Source organism: Pleurodeles waltl, chromosome 9 (assembly GCF_031143425.1).
Source record: "Pleurodeles waltl isolate 20211129_DDA chromosome 9, aPleWal1.hap1.20221129, whole genome shotgun sequence".
Lineage (NCBI taxonomy): Eukaryota > Metazoa > Chordata > Amphibia > Caudata > Salamandridae > Pleurodeles > Pleurodeles waltl.
This window is the reverse complement of record NC_090448.1, coordinates 274071738-274093773: the sequence shown is the minus strand read 5'-3', so window position 1 is coordinate 274093773 and position 22036 is coordinate 274071738. Positions and strand designations below refer to the sequence as shown.

General features: G+C 42.5%; 1 protein-coding gene across 8 annotated transcripts in view; it reads left to right on the top strand.

Annotated features, from left to right (window-relative positions):
- The window catches only part of LOC138259164 (cyclin-dependent kinase 17-like), a 521155-nt gene that overhangs the window by 215302 nt on the left and 283817 nt on the right, over positions 1-22036 (top strand). For all 8 annotated transcript variants that reach the window (XM_069206701.1, XM_069206696.1, XM_069206702.1 and 5 more), the window contains one exon: positions 15411-15544. In XM_069206701.1, the coding sequence (XP_069062802.1) occupies positions 15411-15544 (134 nt within the window). The remainder of the gene's footprint in view (positions 1-15410; positions 15545-22036) is intronic.

The following is a 22036-nucleotide window of genomic DNA, read 5'->3' as shown; positions in this document are numbered from 1 at the left end:
AGTCCATGTTAGCCTGAATAATCTGCCTATTGGGGCTAATTAAGAGGTAGACAAAAAAAAAAATCAGAATAGGTTTGTAGACTTGACACTTTCCTTGCTAAATTACAGATAGCCATGTCTTGAAAGTTGACCACAGACGAGTGAATGGAGAACGTAGTTGTTAAAGTGGACTGAAAAAGAAAGTTCAGCCGCATCATTGCAACAAAAATGGAACACAGGTTAGACGACAATTTAAAAAGTCCGGTGAATTGCTTGCGGCATTGATGCAGAAAAGTGGCAAAAGACCGCTGTTGTACTAATCATCGCATACTCCGTTCATCTTTTCCATATTACTTTAATATATGTTGCAAGGGCATACGTAGTACACGTCCAGCACCGGCCCGGAATCCTCTCCCAGCATTCTGTTTTATAACACTATGGAATGTAACAACAGTCCACTTTGCTTGCGCCTATATTCTAACGCTCATCACCACAAGCGCCCACAAATCCAACGGCATTCAGCTACAATGTGCAGCCCATACAGCTAACGCCTGATAGGCACTATATGCTCTACAAACACTATCCAAAGAATACACTAGGAGTATTGCTCTGTTAAGTTTTGCTCCAGTTAGAGGCTGCTGTGCAGACCTCATTAGGCAGTACTCTGAAATGAAGGAATATTATGCGGAGATGAAAATGTCTGATTCTAGAAGAACCACACACATCCGTTTGACCTTGATAGAGGGGATTGGAGGGACATGCTTAGAATACGGTATGGAATCCAGTCTTAAGAGCAGCCTACTGCTTTAGACAGTTTGCATATGCAAAGACCGAACGTAATTTGCTGTGGGAGTGTCATTACTGCCTACATGTGAACATAAGGAATAAACATGCCTTTTAATTTTTAACTATTTCCGTTGTAATCCATTCCTGAGAATTAAGTCATAAAGAATGTGTTATTATATTCATTTTCTTTTGTAATGGCATACACCCATTTTATGTTCAGTCCCCCCACCCCTTTGCAAATTATCTTCCTGTATGTGTGGTTTATTATTCTTTCTGTGGCTTTCTCACAGTTGCTTCTTTTCAGTTGCCTTTTAATCAGAGTATGGATTATTCACTCAGTTAATATTAATAGCTTGAAGCCAGAATTAAACCAGTCATTCAGTTTTGATGGATCTAGGGCTGTAGGAAAGTGCCATCTTTCTGGCATAGATACCCCCACTTTTTGCCTGATGTCAGTGTGTTTGGACTGTAGTTCACTGGGATCGTGCTAACCAGGACCCCAGTGTATGTACTTTCTTCCCTAAATTTAGTTGCAGGTAACTTCTTACATCCACAGTTGGTATACTGGTGCACCCATGTAAATCTCTAGTATATAGTACCCAGGGCATTGGTACACCAGGGGTCCCCCATGGGCTGCAGCATGTATTATGGCACCCATGGGCACCCATGCAAACTAGGACTGCAGGCCTGCCATTGCAGCCTGTGTGAAACTGTGCATGCAGCCTTTCACCACCCAGCCTGACCACTGCACTTAGACATTGGAAGTTACCCCTCTGGTAGGCCCTTCTACCCAAGGGTAGGGTGCAGGTCTGTAAGTGTGAGGGTAGCCCTGAATGAGCAGGGTATACCTCCAGACTCCATACCAAATCGTGGAAGCCATCTTAAGGTATGTAGTGGACACTGATCAACACGATTGGTCCAACTACATAACGGCTTCTCAGAACCTAGGCATGTTTGGTATCAAGCATGTTGGATTCATGCAAATACACAGATTCCAGTGTTAGTTGCATGATACTGTGTACTCTGGGTGTTCCTTAGATGATCCCCCAGTTCTGCTGCTGCAGCCTTCTTGTGTCTAGCTGCCAGCACACGCTGCTGCAGACCCCGCACATTATGCTGTCTTCCTGTTGGTGAGCCAGGCTCAGGCTGGAGGAGCAGACGAAAGAATTTCCTGCAAGGGAGAACTGTGACCGCCTCTCCCTGTGTATGATGTCTAAGGGCTGGGGTGGGGTGGCCTCTCAGTGCCACCAGACTGCTTTGAAGGGTACATTTAGTGCCCTTCTTGTATAATCCGGTTTGCACCTATTCAGGAACCCCTGCTTCCTGCTCTGGCGCGAAACTACACAAAGAACAGGGGAGTGACCACCCATCTGTCCAGCTCCTCCCCTAGGGAGGTTCACAGAGCTCTGCCAGGTTGGCCACTTGATTCTGCACATCTTGGAAATAAGATGTGCAGAGGTCCCTGAGAACATTTGACAGGTTAGGCCAGGTAGATGGCGTCCCTGTCACCCTCTGATAGGTGGGTCATTGCAGAGAGTGACCAATCCCTTTTTAGGGTTACTTAGGGGTTTCCATGCGGGTGGGGCCTCAGATTCGTCTAGCAAGACTCTTCAAGAAACGTTCTGCAAGACATCTTCTGCTCCTGGCCTCTGGAACCATTGATGGTCTTCATTGGAGCCGAGCAAGTCTGCTTCTGTTGGGAAGGCTCCCACTGCAACATTGTTTCTCCGGATCCTGTAAGCACCAAGGAATCTCCCTTGGAGTGAAGGAGTCACTCCCCTGCAACCGCAGGCACCTCAAGACAGTGACGACTGGCTAGTGGGGTCTGCTGTCCACAGACATCTGAAGAACCTGCAATACAGGTGGTGAGTCTGTGCCCTCCTCTGGGTCCTGCTTGTCTTCTAACCAGCTTGGGAGACTGTGGGCCCCTGCTCCTGCCACTGAACTGGAATCCCTGTGCACCACGACTGTTACACTTGTGAAGCCTTGTTAACTCTTCCTCCAGGAGATCTTGAGACACCAAGAAGCCCTGGCCTCCAGCACTCTGTGACGTGAAGATCAGCCCCTGTCCTGCAGCAACGTGGGACTTCTGTTTTGCTGTGCTGGTGAGATGTTGCAGTGATTCCCTATATCCATCACCTGTGGGTCACTCGTGAGGATTCATCGACTTCTGCTGGCCTTCCTGTGTCCTGAGGGCTGGTATTGACGCCCCCCCCCCCCCCTTCCTGGGTTAGAGTCTCCTAGACCTTGTTGGTCCTCAAAACTCTTCTACAATTCATGTTTGCATTTGACAGTGCTTGTTGGTGACCTGGCTGGTCACTAACCCTCTTGCAATCCTGCAGCTGTTGAGGGACAGCTCATAGGCGAGTCCTGGGATCTTCTGCAGCTCCTAGACCCCGCATCTGGACTACTTCTTCAACCGACTTGCAGGAACGTCATCTTCAAGGGGGTGGGCATTTCCCCCTACACCACCTGGGCATGTCCAAGGGTGCTGGAGTATATCCCCTTCCTTTGCAGGTCCTCTTCATCCAGAATCCATCTCTGGGTTCCCCTGGCCTGGTCCACGGGTCGGACAACAGCTGGGCAATCCGAGGCATCCACTGACTTCAGTGAGAGTCCCTTTTCCCCTCTGCATCCAGGTCCCTGGTGTAGGTACTCTTGTCTTCTGGGTATCCTGGGGCAGGGGCACTCTCCATCCATCCATCCTCCTGTCTGCTGGTTTCCTTGGGGTCCACTAGGAAGGGTCCTGAATTTCACAAACTCCAACTACTCTCTGTGTTACTCTATGGGATAACTGTGTGGGTAACTTCCTTTCTCCTGGCTGCTGAGGTTACCTGCTGTACTTACCTCAGGTGTTTCTAAGTGCCCCCATCCCCTAGCTAAATACCACACTTACCTTGGTTAGGCTCACTGTTTCACGTTCCACTTTTTTGGTACATGGTTCGGCCTTCCCCCCCATAGGGCCCCGTGTAATTTTATACTATTTCTGATGGTTATTTTGTGTATATATTGTGTGTAGATATCTACAAGGGATATATACCAATGCTAGTTTAGTAGTAGTGTTGTAATAAAGTATCCTTTATTTTTGCAACATTTGTGTGCCTCTTTCTTGTGAGTGAGTTTCCGACTGACTACTGTGGTACTGCAAGTGCTTTACATTCCTCCTGGATAAGCTTTAGCTGCTTGCCTCAGCTACCCCTAGAGAGCTTCCGCTATCAGGACACATATTCACTATCACTAAGGGTTGCCGGCACTCAGTATAGATGTACACCATAAACTGAGCCAGCCGCCTACAAGGGCCTCCTAAGCTCTGGTTACAGCTTATTCCCCCAATGTTCTCTTAGTATATCCCCTTTTTCAGGCTCCCAACTCCCAGAGTTTTGTGGCCTAGTTTGGCAAACTTTGTGGTAATCTTTCCCAATCAAGGCCACAAAACTTGCAGTCCCAAAATCGGTGGTATTTTTGCAGTAGGCAGAAAATGTGCCTGTCACAAAACTATCACTCTGTGGACTATCACTCCTGGAGACTGCCAAATTAGTCATTCACTTGGCAGAGTGTCCGGCCGCACCACACCTCAAAACAGGAGTAAATCTGGTTCAGATTTCACTTTGAAAGCCTGCTTTTCTGGCATCAGACAACCTGCATTCCAGGGGTGCACAGGGTAGCAGTAGGTTGGGGGAGAAAATGGGGGCTGGCACAAGCGACAAAACATGGGGTTGGGAGAGGAGGGACTGAAGAGTCCAGACCTGGTTAAAAAAAAATCTCGGTATGATGAGGGCGCGGGGCCTTGGAGAGGATGTGACCTCATGCCAAGAAGCACAAAAGAGGAAATTTTGCCCCAAACCCCGTCCTCTTTAAAAAAAAAAAAAAAAAAAAAAAAAACAAAAGAAGCTTCCTGAGGTTGCTGATGTCCTGGAGGGTTAATGGACGTCGGCAGATAGCCTCCAAAAACGACCTGAAAATCACTGTTTATAGTGGTCTTCAGCTCGTTTCCCCTGTCACCGTGTTATATTGGCTTCTCACTGGGTGACCGTGTAATGGGAGCTATTATTGTGTCTCACACAGTGGGACTGTGTGAGTTTGAGGGTATGAAAGCCTGAGGGGACGGGAGGGAATAGTGTGGACTTACAGGGCAGCAGAGGAGCCATGGGCAAAGAACACAGGAGTTGCAGGAGGCACAGAACAGCGGGGGCAGTGGCGAGAGGTACATATGAAGTTGGCCGTGTAGCAGGCTGTGAGCACAGGAGGAAGATCCTGTACATTTGCAAGAGGCGTTGCCAGGAAGGCAGCAGAGAAGGTGAACATCTGCTCTGACAGTTGACCTGTTGCTTTACCGCCTTTTTTCGGTCCATTGAATGCCCAGAAGCACTAAAATTGAATCAGCCTAATTGTGTAATTACTATTTTTGCTCGCCCATTTGAAAAATCTCGGGTGGATCCTAAAGTACCAATTTTGATTATTTTTATTTTTTGGTGTTTTTGTTTTTCCCTGTCAAATCGTGAAACCCTGGGTAGTGTGTTTGTTGGTGGGATGGGCTGATGTATGAAGACAGTCAGTTAGGAAGGTGACTGGTAAAGATAATTTACAAGAGGAGGCCGTGGGTCTATTTGCAGTGATCTGTGTCTCCTTCTTAACTTCCATCCCATTGATCAAAGATTACAATCTTTGGAATCCACAGCTGAGAAATTGCGTCTTACATTTTTTTAAGACTTCTGTTGCCTAAGGTTAACTGTAGTGAGGTGAGGTACCCTTTTCACACTCCCCCATTCCACTCAGTTTTCCGGTGTGTAGAAGGGGGCTGTTCGACTAATACTCTGCAGAAATCCACGAAAACTTTGTAAAAATGTTTAGAGCGCTTGCCACCAAGGCATCTCTGATCAGAGCAGGTATTATGCAAGTGTTTCTGCAAGTGTCTGAAGCTTTACTACGGTAATGGCTTACGCTTGTACTTGCCTGATTACGGATTAGTCTTATTTGGTCCACAATACAACTGGCAGCATGATTGTTTGAGCCAACAGGCTAGTTTATCTGCACTTTTGCGTGTTGCACTGTTTCCTTGTAGTATAGCTGTTCAACTGCTCCTTTTCCTTTTGTTTATCAGTTTCTAACAGAGAAAATTTACCTTGCGTCCCTTGTTTCTTATTTTTGGCTCACCTTAGTCTTAGCTAAACCCTGCCCTTCAAAAGACAGGGAAAGTTGGTATTCCTTTCAGTTTACTTCCCATATTGTGAATTAGCTTCTTAAAAGATCTGAAAGAATTTATGAGAACTTCTCATAGATTGTTGAGAAAAAGCTCGAGACGCTTGCCCCTTTATCTTTCTTGAGGTAAGTGGAAGTGAAACACTGTCCAGAGTTCTTAAAATACGTATTGGAGTCCACCTTTCTATGTTTGTAGTAAGAGGACCACAAACTCCCTCACAGTACCTAGAGATTATCGACTCATAACTTTCCCTAAGAGCCACGACTGAGCTGTTGACCACAGAGGGGTTTCTGGGGTCTCTGCTTTTCTGTCCTTTAACCAAATGAATGAAATCTTGTTTCACAAAAAGATTACCCCCAAATCAAATGAGCTTTAAAGGCAATGTAAGAAATATCTTTCCTTTTTAGATTGTACATAGGGGCGTAGCTTCCGGGTGGTATTTGGGCTGTTACACCCCCTTAATAAATGTATTTTCTGCTAAATAGTTGGATACAGGTGCTTTCAGTCAGATATTGAGAGGTGTCTGTCGGATTACAATAGTCATTTGTATATACGCACGGACAAAAAGGCACACACACTTTCTTTCCCTCTCTGTTTTAAAAAGTCTTCATGAAGGTTGGTTATTTTACAAAATGTTTTTTCTTTCACTTACTGCGCCATACCAATCCGGGTTCGTCTCTCACTGCGCTGCCCCTTTAGTTCCTCTCATGCGCCCTGCTTGCCATATAATGGATTTTAACAGTATATGCCAGAGCCATTGTTGGAAAAACTGAAGCTTCCGCCTCCCCACCCCCCATCTTACCGACCAAGCTGCGCCCCTGAATGTACTACATAGGAGTATACATGTTTTTTTCATGTCCTCACTTCACCACTTTTGCTTGGTTGGTATTTCTGCTTTTGGTCTCTTGCCACATGAATAAGGCAACTTGCCATTGATTGAGAGGTGCTCTTTCTATTTTCTATATTGAGTAGAATCATTGGCTTTTTATTTTTTCATGAAATCCGGGAGAATTGTATCTCCAGTGGTCAGGAATTCTTTTTGTAATCCTCCCTGCAGGGGGGCATAACTCAGCCCTCTGCAGCCCTGGTGGTGAAGAGGGGGCCCCCAACCCTCAAGTGGGCCCCATTCAACCCAAAGGTAATAACTATCTGAGAGATGTGGGAGACTTGAGTGCCCCTCATCGCATTCTGTAGGGGGCCCCGTCATTTTGCTACAATACTGGCCTGTCCTTAATGATGGCTCTATCAATGGATTCCGAATCCCTTTAGTCATGAATTTAGTTTTACATAGACCATCACTGGTGAGGATATTAGGACTGTTTTAATCAGTGAACACAGTAGTGGATTCTCAAAATTCACAATCCCTCCAAATGGTTTGCAGTTAAGTTTGAAGGTTTATTTACCCTTTGTGAGTTAGCACAATATACTAAGTTCTGCATAACACCGTTGATCCAGAAATGAATGAAATTGATGAATGTGGATTGCAAAATAATCTCATAGAAAAGATTGTGAGAGTGCTAAGAACAATGGATTTAATTAAAGGAGCCTATTTTATTCAAGCATTGACAAGGCCAGCAGGTCTTACATGTTGCCTTTGCCTTTGTCAGTGCTTTTTGTAAGGCAAGCAAGACCAGGTGGGTTGGGGGGGGGAAGAAGCGATTGAACACACGGAGTGTGTCAGAGCGGGTATCTTAAGGAGAAGCAGCATACAGAGGAGAGAGCAAGAAAATACATGCAGTCAAGTGCAATGCTGAAAGAAAGAAAAAAAGTAGTTCCCCGATGTAGTGACGTGGAAGGGATACAAGTATTTAAATGAAAATTATGTTTAAGGTACTAGGCTCCATGGAAGGGGAAACACAAGGAGCATAAGAAACGCCATTGAATAAGAAGCAAGCAATTCAGGTAGAAGAGAAAGGCAACGAATGGTGAGCAACAACCTGATCCACAGCCCACTGTGAGTAATGTTATTGTACTAATATTATACACAGTAGTTCTTAGACACGTAAAAGCTAGAACATGAACCCTGAATATGTTTTTTTTCTTCACTTTGTGATATTGAAGAACTGAAAACAACGATCCAGGATAACAGTTGAGGTGAAAAGATTTAATACGAATTGAAATGCTGCTTGTGTCATGACTAAAGTTTATTGCAAATCCCCTAACTGGATGAGAAATTTAGAGTACGTTTTTTCTTGCATTTTTTAATAAGATCATGAGGTGCCAAGCCTTTAAGTAGTACTTTAAAATTTCAGAGGGCGATGGTGGGTGGATGGAAGAGCATCTCGATGTAAGTGTTGGGTATGGCTATGTGTCAGTCATAAATCCCCTTGAGACAGTGACAAAGAATTCTACGAATTACGCAGGCACGATTGATGCCGAAGGTTGAGTAGGACGTGTGGAATTGCACTGCCAGGAAGGGTAGGCATATATTTCTGCAGCCCTCACGAATTCAGTCTTTGCCGTCAGCTTGTGTGTGCAGGTGGCTGACAGGTTGTGGGTGAACTAAAATAGCACTATCGCTTTCAGAAGAGAGGTAGCGAATGACATCTGGTATATGGCACGTTCATCTTCTCAAGTTTGAAATGTTCCTCTTAATTCATGCACATTTTCAGACAGATGGACACAAGTCGTGATTGAAAGTACTTGTCATTAAAGCAAAATCATATATTAAAACAATGCACAAAAACAAAGGATAATGTAAATCATCCCCGACGATCTTAATAACCGATGCAATTTTGAGAAACTGGGTCACAGTGACTGAATTGTGCCTTTATTTTGTGTGCTCACATAGAACGCGCTGCTGCTTGTACTAGCTCAATGGGCATATTTAATAGACGTATCATTTCACTTTAAGACCCCTAGAAGAAAGAGAGGCATTGGCTGGAAGTCAGCACTCACACATAGGATTGTCTGTTGTAGATCTAATTTGCTTTTTTGTGAGAGACAATAAAGGCCTGTTTTTGAGATGAGTGATAAAAGAGAAGAATGGTTGTGTGAGAAAGGGATGCTCATGTGTGTGATTAGTCACTTAGGGCTCCAAACTAATGGAATCAGCAGAGAGCAGTATGTTCTGTTTGTTATTTGTAGTATTGTAGTGGAGTTCACCTAGCCAGAGCTTCAGCACAAGTCAACAACAGAACCACTATTTGTCTCGTGTCCTATGGAAAAAATAATAATAATAATAGTTAGGCAAGATAGGGATAGCCTGCCTCTCTACACCTGGTGGGTGTCCAAGATGAACCACCCCAGGTCAAAAAAAGTATAACAGGGCGTGGGGGGTTCAAAGCAATGACTTTCCATGAGGGGGCTCACAGCCATTCCTTCTTGCTTTATATGGCACTGGGCACTGTCCTCCAGGGGTGTGAAACTCTAAAATTTAGGAGAAGGGAGCATGCAGTCCCAACGCAGAACCTCATGGAGGTCTAGGGACCCCATCCCCTGGGGCTAGCTTTCGAATTTAGGAGAGGGAGGCATTGGGACCTCGTCCCTGAGCAGTTCACCTCCCCGGGAACTCTGTCCCTGTGACACTGCTTTTTTCTGCCCGCAGGGAACACAACTTTGCTTCTTCCCAGCAGGCGCCCAGAAGAAAGGTTCTCCTATCCAGGTGGGAGCAACAGAATTGAGCCAGCTCCTGCCGGCATTCAGGATGGATGCTGGCTTGGGAAATAGCAGGGCTAAGGGGGCTTTGGGGCTCCTCTCCACCTGTGGTGCCCCAACAATTCATATGTTATGGGTGCCCCGTTAAAAAAAAAAAAAAAATACAAATTGGCATCTCCCGCCGGCAACCAGTATCGGTGTTGGCTGGTGAGCTGGTAGGGGCTGCGTGGGCCTTCTCTGCTTGTGGCCTTCAACATTTGGCGGGGTGTGGTTGTCACAGGTAGGCACTGGGGCACAAATAAAAGAAACAGCAAAAAAAAGGAATAATAAATGAGCATCAGAAGCTGATCAGTTACTATTCACTGCTTCGTGCAAGGAGCACCCCATAATGCCTTGAGAGGGATTTTTTTTATTATATTTTTTATTCCTGGTGGTGCATCTAGAAGAGACATTTGTTTTAATGTTGTGGAGTGCTGCAGGGAGCGCAGCAGCCCCAAGCAACATTAAAAAAAAAAAAAACACAGTAAGTCTTCTGTGCCATTGAATCCATGGCCCCAGGAGAGCTTACCATGTTTTTTTAAGCACCCCAAGTTAGAGCTGTGTGCTTTCAGCTGGTTTGTGGGGATCCCTTTTGGTTGCTTCAGTGGTTGCACTTTGTAGCCTGAAAAATGTTCAAAAAAAGACTCGGTTATGTTTAATTGTTTTTTTTGTCTTTTGTTTTTTGCTAGATGGCCGCCCTCTGCTATGCTTAGTTTAAATTGTTGTTGCAAGTATATGTACACCATGTTAAGGCAGCAGTATGCTTTCTTTTATCCACCTTTATTATTTTAATATATCTTTCATAGAAGAAATAATGTGAAACTGCCACAGAAAAAAGATACAGACGTTATCAGTAACGGTTTTAATGAAAACCTAGATTGTGATAATATAAATCCAACAACAGTGTTTTATAAGCCCTATTTTGTAATTAGTACAGTTCAGTGCTGTGCATTGACTCTATTTAACATACTGTATATTAGATCTTGTACTTAATGTATTATTGGATATAGCCGGCATACTGTGATGTATAGCAGGCCCCTGTTTTTCTTGTTGACCTATGTTGACAGTTCTTTCCTTTTTCCTCCACCTGAAGGAAGTGGCTTTTGTAATATTAGTTGTTCTACTACTACTTTGAAAACTGAGCTACTTAACACAAAGGTCCCAAATCCCACTAATCCTGTGTATTATTTGTAGTGCATTAATTATCATGCTAGCCTCATAGCTCCAAGGTAAAGCAGTGTGCTGCCATTAAACGCACTATGTTTGAAGCAAAACTTGTGTATGATAAAAAAAAAAATCCATTCTTCAAGTCCAAAGGACGACCAAAGCCTCTGGAGCAATCACTTTAGCCTAAAAATGTCTAGGTCATATATTTTAGTCTTATTTCAGTCAAACTTCTCTTCTCACTTCTCAGTTGTTTATAAAAGCACTGACTTTTGACAAATGCTACTTCGTGTGGAGGTAGAGTAAATATTTGTGGTGGTTTGTTGAGTTTCTGTGTGGTTATGCAGATATTTGTTTCTTTAGGGTTTGCTGAAGTGATTGAGGGGGATAGTTCCAGAAGGTTCATGGTATGTGGGAAAAGTCTTTAAGAATTGTCATGTTTTCAGTATTGTTTTCAACTCTAGTGCACATAATAGTTTCTTGTGGTTCAGTTGCAGTGAATTACACAATTAGGCACTCAGTGCCCGGATCAGTCTTCCTTCGTGTTGCTTGTGGGTAAATTTTGCTTTGTGAGCAAATTTGCCTAGCTAGAACTTGTATTGCGATTCACAGTCTAGGGTTGGGATAATACCTGTAGATATTTGGGGCCACTGCCTATCTGTGCCTTAATATTGGTGCAAGAATCTTGATTATTTTTTCTTTCTGTACCACTGTGAACCAGTGTAGATCTTCACGTGCAAGTAAAGTTTGATTCAATACTTTTAATGTTGTGACAAAGTCTAGCTTCTTCAATTTGCAGATTCTTTCTTTTAGCCATACATTTAGTACTACTAGTTGGTCAATCAGCATTATGCTTACATAAGTATTTAACATTTCTAAGTCGTACATTTTCAGAAAATAATTGTTTACCAAATACCATAAATAAACTCTTGCTGCCATCCTCGCCAAATTTTTCAAATTAAGCAAGGTCACTGATCCTCCAATGCTATGCTTTGCGACTCTTTTGGCGTTTACCTGCAGGGCATACTCCTTGTTCCAGCCCTTTCTTATAGCTTTGGAAGTGGTCAGAGAACTTTATGACAGCCAAGAAAATCATTTTCGCTATAAGTTTCTCAAATGTTTGCTGTTTGTCCCGTAAAGATGATTATTTTTTGATTGTTTCTAATAGCTTAAAATATGTTGAAGTTTGTTCTGGTCCAAAGTTTAACTATACCAAAAATATGTCTAGTGGAGAGAAAAATGGTAATGGATAGTTAAGTTATTCTTCAGATGTAATTGCATTATGTCTTTTAGTGATTTCAATCTTCACATTGCATTTTTGTGTCCATCTTCACAGAGTTAATCTATGGTTTCTAATGAAATGGAAACATCTCTGCATACTGTAGGCATGAATTAAGTTGCTACTAATTGTGTGGGCATTTTCGGGAGTACTAGTACATACAAATCAGATCTCAGAAATCAAAGCCACTTATTTACCAGTGGTGTCGTGAATCTTACCTTAATGTTAAGCCAAAACCTGAGTGTCAATTACACAGACCCCTTTAGAATATGACCATCAGGATTGCAAAGTAAAGTGGTCCAAGACTTACTTGGGGGTGTGAAGTTAGAGACTAAGAACTCAACAAACCATCTAGTGTAAGTTAGTAAATCACTTTCCAACCAGTTCTTCTAGCTATAAAAAGGAAATTACTTTACTTTTGCATGCCACAGAGTACTTAGTAAAATTCAGAAAGCACTTAAGTTATTGATCTAGTATAAATATTCATGTTTTAGTGTGTTTTGGGGATGGGAAAGGGCTGAGGGGGAGGGGGTAATTTTGGGGAACAGCATCTCCTCCCAGGAGAGGTTTTGATTGGTAACCTAATGTGCAAACAGGCCTCTAAATGGAATTCCAATGGAATTGTACCTGTGGTGGCTCCTGCAGTCCGAAGGGCTATTCTCCATATCCTAGGAGTTGGATTAGTTCAGTCTCTCAGAGGAGCAATGAATCTCCTCCTTCTCACAGGCACAATTGCGCAATATCTTCTATAATCTTGGTGGGCTTAGTGAAGTACAAGGTTGACCTACATATGGTGGCAGTTTGCTGTGGCAGCACATTTGAAGTGTGTGTTTTCATGCACAACCACCATTTGTGCATTTACCTGGTCTCTGCCCCATCCCACCTGATATTGTTGCTGTGTGTGCACATATGCACATCCGATAAGGCGAGCATCAGCTGTGCTTTACCGGTGGTAGATTAGGTTTGCTAAAGTCACCCGCTTGGCCTTGTTGCTTTGGTGATGGCAGAACATCAGTCAATGTCCTCTCCAATGACGGGGGATACCTTCCTTGGCATAGTTTAGTGGTTTGAACTGCTGAAGGCTGTCATGATGCGTTCAGTGCCTCACATTTTTAGAACCCAGGCACTAGTATTATTCAGTGAGACAGACACAAAGCCTGCTCTTCAAAAGTACCACACAGTCACATGCATTCAAGCTTCTCAGCATGTGCTACAGGGCACCTAGGTCACCTAGACCCCATACTCTGATGTGAGTGATACAGGTCTTCCGGAGTTGAACGCCAGCTTCAATTGGTTACTTCCTCAGGTCTTTTGCTGCCCTCCTCTGCTACACAGAATCTTTCTTGTGCAAGGGCAGTTCATCTGCTCCTTCCTTCAATGCAGTCCCGAAGACAGCATCTCCTGACAGGCTCTGAAACTTTCCATGTTTCTGGTCACAAAGTTACCATGTTGGATTTGATGGTAAATGCCACAACCAGGGAGCACAGAAAAGCTTCTTGTTCACCACCGGTGAGTAACCCCAGATTGTAGTAGTGAAATCTTGGCATACTGACTGGGAAGTTTCAGTCCTGTCTTTACTCTACAGCTGCACTCAAACTTTGTGTATTCCAGGAGTCAGCTGTGGGAATGGTTTTGGGAAGTATTCCCTTTTGCTTGTTCCTCGCAGACTGGTCCAGCCATAATTAGTGTTCTGGTGTCAGCCAGAAGGTAGGACAGAGTTGGGTGTCTCCTGTAGTGGGATTCATGTCGTTGGCAATCCAAAACAAGAGCACGATTGAGGGAGAGGTTGTCTTAACTACCTGCAAATCTGTGTGTGAAATAGCCCATCCAGTGTCCGGTAGGGCAGGAAAGTCGGGTGGAATGTCACTGAGCGTCTAAGTGACCCACTTTCTCCTATTCACCACACACTAGAGTGTAGCCCACTTCAAACCATCCCACGAATAGCCCGGAGGAGCCCTGCAATTCACATTACTGACTAGTGCCCCCTCCATCTTAAGTGCCATATATTTAGTAAATTCAAATATTTTCCAGAGTGAGTAGTAGCCACACTAAATGCACAACCCCTCCACACAGAACTAATGCACACACTTGGATGAAACGTGGGATCCATTTGTAGTGGACGGGCCACCAATTTGAAAAATACATGAAATGCCTATAGACAATTCTCCTGAGCAGGAGCCTGGTAAAAAGGCCTGCCCTACAACTATGATGTTTTGCTGCCACCACTGCCAATCCTCGACAGCCAGATGAGCTGTCAGTAGCCATTCCCGTTTGAAAGGCGAGTGCACATGATGTGCCCTTCTAGAATAGAGGCTTTCTCTGGGTCGCAGTCTTGAACATGAAGTTGGCAGTGTAATTACCATTGTTGTGTATGCCAGAGCAAAAGACGACCCACAGAACTTGCCATTATGTGCTCTGGGTAGGAGCTAATGCTTTCCAGAGTTATGCAGAGGGCCTTTTTTACGCAATACAATAATGTAAGAAATAAGTGTATATACTGCAGCATTAATAGTTAATAAATCTGTTTTCAAGTGGATAATATTATTGGCAGTTATTGACCAACATTTTGAGGGAATCTTGGTTTACTAATTGTGCCTATTTTTAAGAAGGGGCCCATAAGGGTCATCACCTTTCCCTACTGGACTCTCTGGCTGGGGGTAGAGTCAGCTTAGCTAGGTTGAAGGAGTTGACAGAGGAACACCACATCTTGAAAGACATCCATTACAGCTTGAGAGGACCTAGGCACTGTTAAACGGTGCTTTAACTGGAATTTATTGTTCTCGAAACACAAAGTAGGAAAAAAGGGCACAATTTACCTAGGTTTCATGTACCCGACAAGCGCACTTTTCCCTGTAGTTATGATTGAGCTAAAGCCCTAGCTAAACGTACCTGTGATAACGGCTCAGCTCAAGGCATGTTACAGCTTATGCATTTTTGTAGCTTCTAAAATGTGCTTAGAACATTTTTTCTTAAAAGCCTTTTAAAAGAGCACAATCTTGGACGTTTTAAAGCGGCATTCATCTGCAAGTGTTTCATCATTCTTATGGCACGTCTTAAGAATCAGGCAGTCCCTGGGAGATTTATGAACTTACTATGTGTAGGTAGTATGTGATATGACTGCTGGAGATTTTTGTCCAAAATTTTATTTTATTTAATATGTGTGTTTTTAATTCTTATTTTTAATGTACGTTTATTGCTTTGTGAAACTATGCTGTATAAAGTTTAAATTAATGACAATGTTTAAATCTTTTTTATTTTATTTCAATGGTATTGAATTAGGCATCATGTTTTTTTTCCTCTTAGTCTGCTTCTTTAACTTTTGAAGGCATAACTGTGATCGTAACTGTGGGTTTTGGTTGAATATAGGCATTGTGCATGAAAATGTGAAAATGGGTTCAGATGGTGAAAGTGACCAAGCCTCAGGGACATCCTCTGATGAAATACAGTCTCCTGTCCGTGTACGAATGAGGAATCACCACCACAGGCGAATATCGACAGAAGTAAGTTGAAGAAAATTATGTGATTTTCGCTAAAGTTGTTTTTCAAGTTATCCTTGAAATCCACTGTTAGAATAAAATAATTGAGAACCAAGATTATTTTCAATTTGAATATCCAATGTGATGTGTCTGTAGCCTTCAAGTCTTATCTACTATTATCTCTTAAAATGCACTTTGCTGGTTATTGTGATATTTCTACAGGACGATCCCTCACAAAAGTACATTCTCATTAAATAATCAGTTTGTTTTATTATGTTAGTAGTTTTTCGTCAGCTATTTCCTAAAACATATTGACATTCCATCAACCTGTTAAATTACCACAAAGCCATTTAGTTACTTTTGGAAGAGACAGTGACCACCAAGTACTGAAAACAAATCCTTGTCACCAGTTGGGTCCCACCTTGGTGTAGCCTCTGAGCGAAGCAGTTGGTGCATTTGCCTTAGTTTGTGATATTTATTTAATTTTTCAAAAGAAAACAGCTGACATTTGGCTAGTCGGTAGTGTCTGATCTGTCAAAGCGCCCCTGTTTGCCAACTACTTTATATAGCTCTATTTGTTTGTGTTCTTAACTAGTATATTCGTTTTGGTCCTAAGGATAGTGGTGGTAAAATGAGTGGGTTATGCTGCAGCAGAGTTAGTTTGCTCTATCAAAGACTTTCGTCCTGTAATGTATGTCAAGTTATGATGTGGTTTAGTTTAGTTAATGTATAGTTATGAGTTAAATACATTAGGCTATTGCGGGTGCATATTGTTAGGCAACTTTGTGGTGCAGTTTGGCCTTGGCAAAATATTTTGTTGTCTGTCACCGTTTCACAAGCATCATTTCATTCCTGTCCTCTCAGTGTATGTTTTCATTTGCTTATGAGTGGTGTGCACTGAAGACCATTTATATCATTCTGTGGGGAAACATTTCAAATCTTACAAGATGGTTGTCTCCTACATCCGGTTTAACTCCCAAATGTGTTTCTCTTCTTGGAGAAAGTCCTAGGATCTTAGCCTCCAGGTCCTCACAGATGTCTGATCCATGTGAAGTCTGGCCTGAATAAGCAACCACACCGGTTATAGCTTTGCACTGTTGCTGGGTTTGCACACATTTAGAGGGTTACACACATTTAGAGGGGTTTAGCTTCTTTTGCCTTCGGTTATTGATTTTCCCTTCTCACTTCGTCCTTCAATGCCTTTTAGAGTATCAGTGGATTTTGACTTGGATCAAAGTGTGTAATATTTATTTTGATGGGATGGTTTGCAAACATCAGTTCCGCGAAGCTTTAAATTCTCATTTAGCAGCTTTACAAGGGATTGGACTATGAACATTCTGCTAGTGAATTTCACTCACTCATTGATCACTGTCCTATCCCATGTTTTCCACTGCCTACAATCATTCTTCTGATTTGGTTGCTTTGTAAATCAGATATCATTTGCCAGAGTGCCTTCTTTCACTCGTTTTCCCAACTTGCCTTTTCTGTCTTGTTTTGTTGCACTTCTGATTACTTGGCTCTTGTTCCTATGCTTTAATTCAAAATGTTAAATCCAAATTTGAACTTCCCTGCCATTCAGTTATTGATTTTTTCCTTCTCACTGGTGTGCCCTTTAATGCCGGTTCTTGATAGGTTTTTCATGGGCATTCCATATTAAAAATGAGTAACACCTCCGTCTCTCTTTCTTCCCTTCTGTGTCACGGGGCTTTAACTCTTTACATGGTCTGCGCAACATGCTTTGACAAAAGTTTTTTTTCTTCCATGCCCCATATAAACATGGGTACTTGCTTTATGATTCAGAGCCTCCTCTTACATGTGCCCTCCGGATCCAACTACAAAAACTGAACTAAACATAACCGTCCATATCTTTGCATGCTACATTGTGACAGGGCTGTTTAGTTTGAGAACTGATTTTTCCATAGTGGTGAACTTCCATTCTAAGAGTAGTGTCCATAGGTGCCGTGCTCTTTATTCAGTGCCTCTGTTATTTGGCACTTTTGGAGAACCTCTTCGTAGTGTCTTTTTGAATACACAGTCACCTCAGCTGTCACCTCTACCTTGGTGGTCTTTTCTTTGTATCTATTGCATTTGTCGTTGGTTTTGTATTTTCTTGCTGCTTGTTTACATACCAGATTTGGTGGCTCAGCAGGGTTTCCAAAGTCATGTAGTCTCTGTTGGTGTTTGGGTTACTTCCATTTCTAGGCCTTGTATGTGGCCAGCTTGATGCCCTCTATCCATGCAGCCCAACTGCACTAGCAGGGTTCCAATGACTCCTAAATGATAAAATCGGCTTTGAGATGTTTGTGTCCATAGTGAGCCTAACATTTTCACACAGAAAGGTCTAGAGAATCCAATCTTTCCTTCTTCTCAAACCCCCAAGTATTCAGTATGTACTAGGTGCCTCTATGGCCACAAATATTTGATGTTTCGATAACATCTTGAAATTTGTTTCAAACATCTCGTCCCTTCTTTTAGTCCATTTGTCAAATCTCCAGGAGTTCTTCCCTTGCGTGGTCTGCTGCTTAATTTACATGACTTAACCAATGGAACTCCGCATGTGAGAGGTGACTCTGTCACGCAATAATGAAGCCCCCATAATGTATTGTCCAGGCATTTTGGAAGCTAATTTCGTTATTATTTATTTCCATGTTTGGCTCACTCCAAAAGACTTCTCCATCACATCTACTCCAGCACAAGAACAGGATTTCTGTGGCTGCGCAACAATCAAACTCCCTTCTCTCTGGCGGGAAGGTACTTCCCTTCCTCTGAAGAGGAGGAACACCAGTCTTTGAAAGATTAGTTTGATGTAGGGCTAAACTGTGCACTCCATCTTTCAGGAACCTCAACCATATGTTCCTAGGTAGGGTATCTTTTCACCCCTTCAAAGGCCATGCTTAAAGTTAAGTCAACCTTTTTTTTGTCATTTTAGAGTCCATAGAAAGCGTTGCTTGATAAGTGCAATTTACATCCTGTTTCTTTGGTAAATTTATGAGGCAGAAAACATGGTACTTTGTAGCTTAAGGATTCAGGAATGAAACAAGGTGCCATGTGAAGTACAAGATAATTGTGTCCCTGTAGGATGGTTGGTAGTTTGCAAGTTTAGTAAATATATTAAAAGTCAATATTAAGCAAAAGATCCCAAAATATTTTGGCATCTATATCTCAGTTGAACTTCACCACTGAAGACTTGCTTTATTTATGAAAGGGGCAGGTTTGTCTTTAATGACTGGCGGCGTCTTACTCTTACGGCCTGATTCTTTTCATTCTCAGTGTTGTGGATACCCTACCACATATTAGCTGTATGGAAAGTTATGTAGCTGGTATATCAGTGCTATTTCACAGCAGTACCTCACATGCATGCATGTGTTCTATGTGTCTTATCGCCCTGAAATGTGCATATCCATACCTTTTCAGATGCATGTGTTTTTTTTGCTGTCAGTTGTGGATTAGAATCTGCTTCTTTTGCGTTCAACAAACTGTAAACACAGGGCCATACTATTTGCATTTTTTTTTGTTGTTGGTTTTCCACTTTCATCCTCTTTTTTTCTTTTAATTCAAATAGCTTATGTTCCAGTGCTTAGGCTTCTAGTCATCCTTGTGTTGACCATTGGCAGCAGCTGACCCACAAAAGTTGTATTTCTTGCTTGGGGAGAAGTCATGCCGTCCTGGTCTGCTTTTTGTGTGCTGCATTTGGTACAGTGTACCTCCTTGAACCGTTTGGATTGGTGCAGAGTAATGATGGACCACTCCCAAAGGATGTATTGGATTGAATCATTACAAAGAAATCAGATGGTGGTTAGAAGAACTTCACCCTGCCACATGAGTCACCCAGACAGGTCCACCACAAATGTTGTATGTAACCACAAGTTCAAAGTACCTAAAATGTTTTGCTAATTTTCTGGCCAGCTTGTTTCAACTGAATCCAGCTGCCATAGTCCATAAAAAGGGTGTAAAGTGCCTCACAGCTGAGGGAGGTTTGACGATCAAACCAGTTTTCTGGTGACTATTGTACCATGGATTCAAGCACCACTCTTTCTCTGGATGTAGAGGTCCTACGCTACCATTGCGCCATAGAATTAAGCCAATTCATCCTTCTCAGTACGCTTCTGCTTGCCACTTAAACTGAGAAGCCCAGCAAGTACGCCTTTCCTCGATAACCTGCTATTGAACCTAGTCACGATGCCATGGAGGTGGCACTCTGTCAGTGAACAGAGATTCTTGCTGTAAGAAAAAGTGCAAGAGGCTGACCTTCCCTGTTTTCCAGGCACACAATCAGTTATCACTACAACACAGAAGGCGCAGCAAGGGCAACATCCCTCCTTAAGTTTGCTTCTTCAGAGACCTGGTAACAGTGATGTTGGTTGGGAGGTCTCCTTCGACCCAGAGAGGCACACCACATCCACAAGTGTGTTATTCCAACATCCCCCCGCCAATACAGCTGTTAAAGGAACAGCAGTTGGCACATATTGTTACAGCACAACTCCAGAACTGTCAGGAGTCTCCCTTGATAACTGTGTTCTGTTTCCTCATAACTTAGTCTTCTTTGTGCTGTTTTTGTGCTACTCCTCAACTCCCTCAAGAATTGTGAACTGAATGGCGAACAGGTCAGAATTGCTAGATCCGTTGGACCAGTAATAGCTGAACTAAAACTGTCAAACCCTGTCCAGTTCACCTCTGATATGGGTGCCAGTTATACGGCAAAGCTGTCCTCAATCCTCAGCTTGAACTCTTTGAATCTTGCTCTTTTAAATGTTACCTGAACACTAAACGTAACAAAATTGGCTCCTTGATAGGTAGGGGTGTGGAATGCATTATAATATCTACTTGTCCATGGGGCAGGTTGCTTCATAGAGCTACTTGTCCTCTAACAAAATCCGCTTGTCCCTTTCATGCTGTGACAAATTACGGCAACAATCTCATTGTACAAGAGCTCTTATATAGCCTATCTGATTATGCCAAGGCTCGTTCTGTAGTAGGGTTTGAATACTAGCAATGGTCTTATTTTGCCACCTTTCCACAGATCTACATACTGGGGCTGAAGGTAGCTATGGTATAGTTCCATGGTTGGAATGACCTTTTGAGTCTATGCATCAGCTCTTCTCTAATCACTCCTCATTATGAGAAAGGTTGGAAATTTACTCCTGTCAATGGCAGACATAAAACTTCTTCCAGGGTTGGGAAAAAAGTGGTTGAAGGGAGAGTGAACTTTAAAACGCCCAACATATTTTCTCATGAGCAAATCTACACATGCATATTTGCTCATGTTAAAATGCAGTTCACAAATTTTTTGGGAATTCGATTTCTTGGCCTACTTCTGTAAATTCTTGTGAATTCATGAAAGCCATAAATCTGCACTAATGGATGGACATAAACTGTTGGTGTACTTTTGATACTTTCTTTTATGATTCGGCCCCTAATCTTCAGGGGAAACTTGAGATAAAAAACGACTCCTTTTGCCAAGGCAAAACACAGCTTTCGTCTTTGATTTTGCTTTGCTCACAGAAAATCCTGAAAAAGACAGTGAAATAATTAAAAGCCGCTTTTGCATTTTTTATTTTCATTAGAAGTATAATGTGGTCTGTGCCTAGACAAGCCATGAAACCTGATCAAATTAAGAGGAGTAAATGTAAGTATGTGTGCAGGTTTAATAATAGTATGTGCAATTGCGATCATTTTGATCATTATTGGTTTGAGTTTGCCTAATAAAAATGAGTGAGAAAATGTCAGTCACAAGTGCCCCGAATTTAGAGTAATCATTCATAGATTAAGATCTCATGTATGAAGATGAGACACATTTACATACTGCCAGTTCTAAGGGAGATGTGACATCAAATGGGTATTATAAATTGTTATATGAATACAAAACCATGGCGGTTTGTGATTGCTATGTTTGCACACAAATTCCTTCAGTACAGGAAGGAATCACTTATCACAGCTTCCCACTAACGTATGGAATTTCTTGTAGTCTGCTACTGACGTTATTGTACGAGCAGGAGTATTATCAATACTTCTTTTCAAACTATGATCTAGTATTTTCTTTCATTCCTATCATGAAACAACTGAGTAGCATTGCTGAAGCGAAAAGCATGGACACTGTGTGAGAACTCTTTGGACTTACCCTGACATTTACAGTTACGCATACAAGAATAATTTGACACCATAGGTCACGTCCTAACAGATTTACTGGACTTGAATCACAAACCACAAATTGGTCCTTTTCCTCAAATGAACGTATTTTTACTGGAACATGTTCTGTAACAGGAATTGTCACCTGCTTATTTGCTACTCCTGCATCCTGAAGTCTCCTTCCTGATAGGGGCATTTCTGGCACTTCTGCTGTTCTGACAGTCGAACGTATAGCTTCAGTGTCAACCAAGAATGACACACCGTGTCTCATAACATTGCCATTTACATAGGGGCCATGCTGATCTTCCTCTTAGGATGCACTTAGCATGCAATCCTCATCATCAGAACTATCACTGTGAAATGTTTCTTAGAAGTCTGCATCGCTCAAAT